The sequence below is a fragment of the Sinocyclocheilus rhinocerous genome, unplaced genomic scaffold (assembly GCF_001515625.1).
Source record: "Sinocyclocheilus rhinocerous isolate Xijiao unplaced genomic scaffold, SAMN03320098_v1.1 scaffold1091, whole genome shotgun sequence".
NCBI lineage: Eukaryota > Metazoa > Chordata > Actinopteri > Cypriniformes > Cyprinidae > Sinocyclocheilus > Sinocyclocheilus rhinocerous.
The window spans coordinates 296,856-306,278 of NW_015667412.1; the positions used below are offsets into that span (position 1 = coordinate 296,856).

Sequence of the window (9,423 nt, forward strand, 5' to 3'; positions counted from 1 at the left end):
ACACATTCGTACGACTGCGGAGACTATTTTCTTCAGATTTTTTTCTTCAGAGAATCTTAAAAATACCAAATTGAGGAAACGAGAAAACGCAACATCTTAGTAGGGATTTGATTGGATAACTGCCAAACCCCACTGACTTACAGCCAATCAGATACGTGTTATTTGCACGTTGCGTAATTAATATTCATAAGCCAGGTATCCACTGTCTGTTCGCAGTTATCCATATTTACCATAATAGAGCCAGATTTCTATCGTACGTTATTGTTATCCCCATCGGTGTGTATTTATGAGAAGCGTCAATACCGCTTTAGTCTCATCTAAAACATCATATACATGTTGACTTGAAAAAAGCCCTCTGGCGCTAAAATGGTTTCTTCCAGCAAAGTGAAAGTAACGGTTAAAGGAGCCATATTTTCCTCAAAGTAACTGCGTCACGTTATCCTAGCACAAAAAGTGAGTATAAAAGGTCATTTTTGATACACAGAAGCTCGCGTGATGATTATATTTGGTAGATAAACACCATTTGTAAAATGTTGTAGCCTGTCCGATAATATCGACGCGAGAGCAGCTGTGCGTTACTGTAGGTCAAGTGCGGTACGACGTCGCGAGGTTTGACGGTAACGCGGCTTAATATTATCACTAAAATATACGAGTTACGATTTTCGCTTATTGTTGTACTGCATCGTTTAAACTATTATTATCGCTCAATCACCTTTTATGCTTTGTTTTTGTTGTTTTTCGATCGTATGTTGCTGACGCCATCTGTCCTGCAGTCACCCACCTCAATGCTAATGAAATAATCATGAAAAAAACAACGAAAAATAAGAATCCTTTAAAGTAATAATAATAATAACAACAATAATAATAATATAAAAATAAAACAATACAACTCCACTGTAACAAAACCGAAGAATAGGCCTACACTACACAGCAGTCATATTTAGAAACAATAAGCGAGAACACCAGTTTCCTTTGTTTATATATATATATAAAAAAATTAAAAAAACCTGTGGGTGTGACTTCCTCACATTACATTTGGTATATTTGCAAGTTAAAGCAAATGGATCATACCAAGTAAACCCTAGTGGTAGGGGAGCAAGAATATACGAGTCAAAACCAGGAAATGGTAGAAACTACTTGTGAGCATCTTTGCTCAGACCAGTTACAATTATAAGTGAGCTTGACTTGTTCAAGAACATATTTTAATAGCCTTAGCCCATTCCTTCTGTCTTTGGTGTTTACACAAACAACATAATGGGGTGTGTTCTGACTAAATTCAATTGACTAAATAGCAACATTTACAAATACATTCAGGTTCAACATTACATGAAGCTAAATTTCTAGTTGAATTACTGTGATAGTGTTTAATGTGTCTGAATCAGTGTCTCTGTTATTTCCAGTCGGAGTCAGTAAGAGGAGATCAGACTAATCAGACGCACCAGTGCAGCTTCGTGAGGACAGAATGAGTCAAGTACAAAAAAACAAAGATGGAGATTTTTCTCCGGGATGCAGGTACTCTCATTAAAGACAACATGAAATCAAAACTGACCACTTTTACTTTGTTAATACACTTTTTCTGGTTTTATTATGAAAGACACACACCAGTTGACACACCACCAAGCCCTCTTGTTTGCTGTATTACAGTTCAGTGCAGCAGGAGAGATCAGATTCAGCAGAGCCCAGCTGTGTGTCCATGAAGAGTGACTGGTCTATAGATCCTCCACCAGAAATGAAGGGTGGAGACAGGCATAGTGTCAGGTCTTATGGTATTACCATGACTGAACTCTTGTGTTCTTTCCCAGTTTCTTAATGTTTTGATAAGCAACAGTAATATGAAAAAACGCCAATATTCAATAAATTGTGGAATTTTGGAAATCGGTTTAAATGTGTGTTGGAACAGAGTACTGCTCTCTAATTCATAACTGAAAGTATTATAAAATTAGTCACAATAATTAATAAACAAACTTGCAGGGGGTGGGTAATATGCATAACTTCATAATGTTCCAATTCTGCAGAGGGTTCACATCACAAAGACTGAATCTACGGTAACTTTACAAATTAAATGTAACCTCTGTTCTGTTACAGTTTAGCTCAGCAGATTCAGAGATCAGATTCAGCAGAGCCCAGCTGTGTGTCCATGAAGAGTGACTGGTCTATAGATCCTCCACCAGAAATGAAGGGTGGAGACAGGCATAGTGTCAGGTACACAATTACTTATGGTATTGAACTCTTGTGTTCTTTCCCAGTTTCTTAATGTTTTGATAAGCAACAGTAATATGAAAAAACGCCAATATTCAATAAATTGTGGAATTTTGGAAATCGGTTTAAATGTGTGTTGGAACAGAGTACTGCTCTCTAATTCATAACTGAAAGTATTATAAAATTAGTCACAATAATTAATAAACAAACTTGCAGGGGGTGGGTAATATGCATAACTTCATAATGTTCCAATTCTGCAGAGGGTTCACATCACAAAGACTGAATCTACGGTAACTTTACAAATTAAATGTAACCTCTGTTCTGTTACAGTTTAGCTCAGCAGATTCAGAGATCAGATTCAGCAGAGCCCAGCTGTGTGTCCATGAAGAGTGACTGGTCTATAGATCCTCCACCAGAAATGAAGGATGGAGACAGAAGGTACACATTTGCTTATGGTATTACCATGACATTTCATGTTTCTCATGGCCACCAACATTTAATAAATAGTTGGAATTTTGTTGTGCAACAATCTGTTGTGTTAAACAGAACTGAGAGCATTGTGCTTTAATTCGTAACTAAAAGTATTATTAATTTAGCCACCATACTAAACAAGCATGCAGTGGGTGGGTAATATATATAACTTCATGTAGTTCTGCAGGCACTGGTTCCATGTGGGCCTGCTCAATGGTTGACATCATAAAAGATTAATCAATTAACTTAAAAATATATATATAATTTTAAGCTGTTCTGTTACAGTTTAGCTCAGCAGAAGAGATCAGATTCAGCAGAGCCCAGCTGTGTGTCCATGAAGAGTGACTGGTCTATAGATCCTCCACCAGAAATGAAGGATGGAGACAGAAGTCAAAGTGTACATGATCGCTTACGGTATTGAACTCTCATGGTGCCTGGTTTTTATAAAATGGCAGCAACAGCAATGTAAACCGACAGGTAAAATACAAGGTTTTGATGCTGCAAAGATTCATCATATAGTTCATAATCAATGACATGATCAATAATTGTAAGGATTCACTTCATTAGACTTCTACTGTTTTTATACATGTAATAATGTAGTATTTTAATTTTACAGCCATGACGTCCTCAACACGTTTAGATCAAATCTGATGAAGAAGTTTCAGTGTCTGTATGAGGGAACAGCAAAGCAGGGAAACCCAAAACAGTCTCTGTGCAGAAGTTCATCCTGGACTGGGCTGAAGGGAAAGAGAATCAGGACGTCCAGCTCATATTTCCTCTTCCTTTCAGAGAGCTCAATCTGATGAAGGACAAAACACTCAGTCTTTCAGATCTTCTTCATGACTTTTTCCCTGAAACAAAAGAAATAGACATTTTCAGTGATGAATATGAAGTGTTGTTCATCTTTGATGGTCTGGACGAGTGCCGTCTTCCCTTAAACTTTAAAAGCAATGAGACTCTCACTCAGGATGCGACCAAAGAGACATCAGTGGACGTGCTGCTGATGAACCTCATTGTGGGGAATCTGCTTCCCTCTGCTCTCATCTGGATCACCTCCAGACCAGCAGCAGCTGATCTCGTCCCCTCAGAGTGTGTCCATCGAGTGACAGAGGTACGAGGCTTCAATGACCCACAGAAGGAGGAATACTTCAGGAAGAGAATCAGTGATCAGAGTCTGGCCGACAGGATCATCTCACACCTGAAGTCATCAAGGAGCCTCTTCATCATGTGCCACATCCCAGTCTTCTGCTGGATCTCAGCCGCTGTTCTAGAGAAGATGTTGAGTCCAGCAGAGAGTGGAGAGATTCCCAAGACTCTCACTCAAATGTACACACACTTCCTGATGGCACAGATTAACATTAAAGTCACAAAGTACAATGAGAAGAAGGACACTGACAAAGAGATGATTTTCAAACTAGGGAAACTGGCATATGAGCAACTGGATAGAGGCAATGTGATCTTCTATGAGGAAGACCTGAGAGAGTGTGGCATTGATGTGACAGAAGCATCAGTGTACTCAGGATTGTGCACTCAGATCTTCAGAGAGGAGTTTGGCTTGTATCAGGGGAAAGGCTTCTGCTTTGTTCATCTGAGCGTTCAGGAAAATCTAGCTGCTCTATATGTGCACCTCTCCTGTACAAACCACAACAGAAATGTGTTTGACCAAATCCCCAAACAGAGTTTGCGGTCAAAAAACTTGTTTCAGCTCAATTCAGAACATGTTTCATTATCTGCTCTGCATCAGAGAGCTGTGGATGAGGCTCTACAGAGTAAAACTGGTCATCTGGACCTTTTCCTGCGGTTTCTTCTGGGTCTGTCAGTGAAGACTAATCAGAGTCTTCTACAAGGACTAATGACACTGACAAAAATCAGCTCTAACAGCAATGAGGAAACAGTTGAGTACATCAAGAAGAAGATCAGGAACATATGCTCTCCAAAAAAAATCATCAATCTGTTCCACTGTCTGAATGAACTGGGTGATCATTCACTAGTGGAGGAAATACAACAGTATCTGAGATCTGGAAGAATAGCAGAAGCCAATCTCTCCTGTTTGCAGTGGTCAGCTTTACTGTTTGTCTTGTTGACATCAGAGCAAATGATGCATGTTTTTGAGCTGAATAAATTTGTTAGAAGAGAAAATACTTCAAATAAAGTTCTTCGGAAGCTACTTCCTGTGATTAAAGAATCCACATCAGCACAGTAAGTAACACAGATGATTGCTACACTGTCTAGACATTTCACTGAAAGCAGGGACGCAGGAAGATGTTTCAGGTTGAGGGTGTTGTCTGTATTTGGGGGGGGGGAGTCATGTCTAAAAAACAAGTCAAAACTCCATTAAGCACAGTGCTGACCCACGTTTCCAATGACTTAGTAGTGGTAGTAGTCTTTCTTCTAGATTTGATATTATATTTTGATATTTCATACCATAAAGTTCTGTGGGTTAACATTTAAAAGCAAAGAGTTTAAGACAGCCATGAATATTATTAATTATTAGTGAATACGATTATTATCATTACACAATTTTTTCACCCCTGATGAGTTTGCCTCCCTGAAGAAGTAATTTAGATATATAACTATCAAAATAATCAGTTCACACATAGGATATTTATGAATAAAATAATTCGATTTTACACAGATGAGACAAATTAAGGCCCTGGAACTGCTACGCAATATTATGGGATATCCGTCAATTGGATGTGTGTTGCATCACAGCAAGAGGCAATTTCAAGTTCTTTTTTACTGTTACCTTGTTAAATGTATTGTACTTAAAAAGTTTCAATCTCTACAGTTTAGAAGACTGCAATATCACAGACAAAAGTTGTACTGCTTTGGCTTCAGCTCTGAGATCAAACCCCTCACACCTGAGAGAACTGGATCTGTCTCAGAATAAAATAGGAGACTCTGGAGTGACTGCTCTCTCTGCTGGACTGGAGAATCCTCACTGCAAATTAGAGAAACTGGGGTATAATGATCTGAACGACACAGCACACTGGTGTTTTCCATGTAATGAAGCTGTTGCTAAACAGTGTTTGTTCATTGCAGATTGAGGGATTGTGGCATCACAGGTGAAGGTTGTGCTGCTCTGGCTTTAGCTCTGAGATCAAACCCTGAACACCTGAGAGAACTGGATCTGTCTGAGAATAACCTAGGACGTTCTGAAGTGCAGTTACTTTCTGACCTAAAGGATGATCCACATTATAAACTGGCGGAACTATACTATTGTGAGTATATTTTTATTTAAAGCTTTTAAATAGACTAACAGGCCTCATATACAGTATAATTGTAAAATATAAGATAATAATTCAGCTCCACTTTAGTCTCTGTACTTTAAACTTAAATAAGAGTTTAATTCTGTGATGTGTTTTCATTCATATCTCTGGCTGTAATATGAATAGTAATTGTGTGTGTGTGTTTTTTTTTAATGAATCTGATGATGTAATGTGACAGCAGTAATGTCTCATTCTCATATGTGACTGTCTGTGTTTTATTTTAGGACTCTCAGTATTTAGACGTCAGTCCAGTTTCCTCAGGATCAGCTGATGGTGAATAAGGAGCCACTACAGAGACTGCAGACCCAGTGATCACACAATGTGTTATCATTTGTGAAAAAATTATTTGTGAAATCATTTTTTTCTGTAAACTTATTTGAAAAACAAATATCGTACTTTTCACTCCACTACATTTCTATCACGGTCCTCGATGTAGAAATTCATTACTATGTAGCAGCTTTGAATGTCAGTGGGTGATTTTTTTCTTCTTCTCTAAAACATTACTTTATTTCTTTTGAATTTTTTTAGACAGCCTATCAGTAATCACTCTTGTAGGGCTACGTGAAGTGATTTCCCAGCACCTTTTTGAACACTGAACAGTTGCAAATGTGATATTTATTTACAACAATTCAGTAATAAGAAGTTAATATTGTAGTATATATTACACACAATATTGTCTGATTTTGCAAAATTGTGTAAATTTAAATATTACCTGTAAAGTCACAGAACTGTTGTGCATCTCCTAACAAAAAACAATAGGTGTTTGATTTGAAGCAGCACTGCACAGATCGTTCTGTTCGTACCAATTAGAGAGCATTTTTGAATGTTTGTTTTGATGTCAATAAATCTTGCTGTTTTGCTTTTTTGTTAAAGCAGTGTTGCTGTTGTAAAGTTATACAGCTACAGTTGTGTTGCTGGGTTTTAAAGCAGGTTTGATTTTATTTTATTTTTTAATCAGTCTGTATTTACAACAATTTCACCGTCCACTCAGTTCAAATGTGGATGAATGGCTACACGTAGATTGGTGCACACACTGCCAGAGCTGTGTGAGATCACTACCATGCTGCTCTGTGGGGGTGGGTTAGGGGTGTTAAATAATTTCTTTTTTGTTAACTCACTTGTTTAATTTCTATAGGTTTTTAACATTCTAAAAGCTCTTTACTCCAAAGATATACTACAAGATAGTCAGTGTATTCAGTAGGTGTAATGTATTGTAAGTTGCTTCAGAGGCATAAGGTATTGCAAGTATTACACACAACAAGAATAAAACATTGCATTGACATAAAAAAAAGCAAATTTACATTTGGTACTTAAGTACTTTTAAAAGCAAGTACTTCTGTACTTTTACTTAAGTAATGGAGTTGTGTACTTTGTCCACCTCTGGCTCTTTTTAATTTGCAGCAGTGGCCCCTCGGCCCCACCCAATTCTCTGAAGCTTTTGCTAGCACTTCAGTTTTACCTATCATTCATAATTGACCAACACAAATAGAATTGATCAATCTGATAAAAGACAGACAAATTAATCCAAATAAAATAAATTGTTTTATATATTTCAAAAATAAAAAGAAATTTGGCCCCAAACGAGCCAGCTGAACAGCAGTGCTCAATGTACATTCTGTACTCATACAGTAGGACTGCAGAACTTGTCCTGAGCATGTATATCAAGCTGTGTGTGTGTGTGTGTGTGAGAGAGAGAGAAAGAGAGAGTGAGTACACATTTCAGCTTATGAATGGTGTTTTATGTTGTAAGATTTTGTTGCACATTTTGATGCCTTGATGACAGGGGTCGGGGGCTCCCACCTAAAGCACTGTGGCTCAAGGCCAGCCAATTTCGCTGTCATGATGGATGATAGTGTTCCGTTCAGAGCTGAACTCTTGCTAGTTTTGGTTTTGTTCAAACCCACCGTGGAGAAACACTCTCTCTGCATCTGCATTCGAGTGGGGAAGCCACAGTGCTTTAAGTGGGAGCCCCCGACCCCTCATCAAGACATCAAAATGTGCAACAAGCACTTGCAACACAAAACACTTAATATTTAAATACTTAATATTTCATGCATAGTTTTTGTCTTAATGCATATCTGTATATATATCTGTATGTTTTAAGATGAAAATTATAGTTTTAAGATTTATTGTTTCAGTGATACAAAAGTTGGTGACAAAGTGAGTTCAGAAGTCAGATCAAAAATGCCATTACAAAATCAGAAAGTGTTTGAGACTTTTAATTCAGAAACATTATTCTATTTTATTTTATATATTATTTTGTATTTTATGAAGTCAATAACTTGGGTAGGTTACCATCACACAGTCTTTAACATGCACAGCATCAGACATTATGAATGAATTATCTCAAATTTTCATTCCATGTGATAAAAATGTTAACATAGATGAAACATTGTTTAATGAAGTGTCATTTTTCAAGTCTATCTTTAATTACCAGGTGGTCAGCTAAACGTTCGCGTAAAATAAACACTAGTTCGTGTTAATGTGCTGAAAAACATTCTTACGACTGCGGAGACTCTTTTCTTCAGATTTTTACCAGAGAATCTTAAAAATACAAAATAGAGGAAATAAGAAAAGGCAACAAATTACTAGGGATTTGATAGGATAACTGCCAAACCCCACTGATTTACAGCCAATCAGATACGTTCTAGGTACACTGCGTAGGCTAATTAATATTCATAAGCCAGGTATCCGCTACAATGTAGCGTTTGTATATATTCGCTGTGATTACTATCGTACATTGTTATCCCCATCGGTGTGTATTTATGAGAAACGTCAATACCGCTTTAGTCTCATCTAAAACATCACATACACGTTGAATGGAAAAAAGCCCTCTAGCGCTAAAAATTTTTTTCCATGTTGATATCAATAGAGACAAAAGTGAAAGTAAGTTACAGGAGCCATTTTATCCTCAAAAATAACTGCGTCATGTTGTCATAGCATAAAAAGTGAGTATCAGTTGTAATTTTTTGATACACAAAAGCTCGCGTGATGATTATATTTGGTAGATAAACACCTTTTGTAAAACGTTGTTAAGCCTGTGTCCGATAATATCGACGCGAGAGCAGCTGTGCGTTACTGTAGGTCGAGTGCGTCACGACGTCGCGAGGTTTGACGCTAACGCGGCTTAATATCATCACTAAAATATACGAGTTACGATTTTCGCTTATTGTTGTACTGCATCGTTTAGACTATTATTATCGCTCAATCACCTTTTATGCTTTGTTTTTGTTGTTTTTCGATCGTATGTTGCTGACGCCATCTGTCCTGCAGTATAACCTCATCCACTTGTTACTTTCTCCGCTTCAGCGATTTCCGGCGGCAGCGTAACAGCTCGTCAATTCATGTTCGTGCAAGGGAAGAGACGGACAAAATTACCGATGCATGCCATTTTTTTACTCGTTCTCATGTTGTCAGGTTCACAGTGCCAAACAGCTCCCGGGTGGACTGATTTTACTTAACTTGTAAGCGGAATACAAACTTT

General features: G+C 37.6%; 1 protein-coding gene across 1 annotated transcript; it reads left to right on the forward strand.

Moving 5' to 3' along the window:
- The first annotated feature begins 3,047 nt into the window (after positions 1-3,047).
- Positions 3,048-6,444, forward strand: LOC107733921 (protein NLRC3-like). Its single transcript, XM_016545774.1, has 5 exons — positions 3,048-3,084; positions 3,348-4,869; positions 5,459-5,632; positions 5,713-5,891; positions 6,164-6,444. Coding segments are annotated over exons 1-5 (1,914 nt in total). The 3' UTR covers positions 6,166-6,444.
- Positions 6,445-9,423: the final 2,979 nt, after the last annotated feature.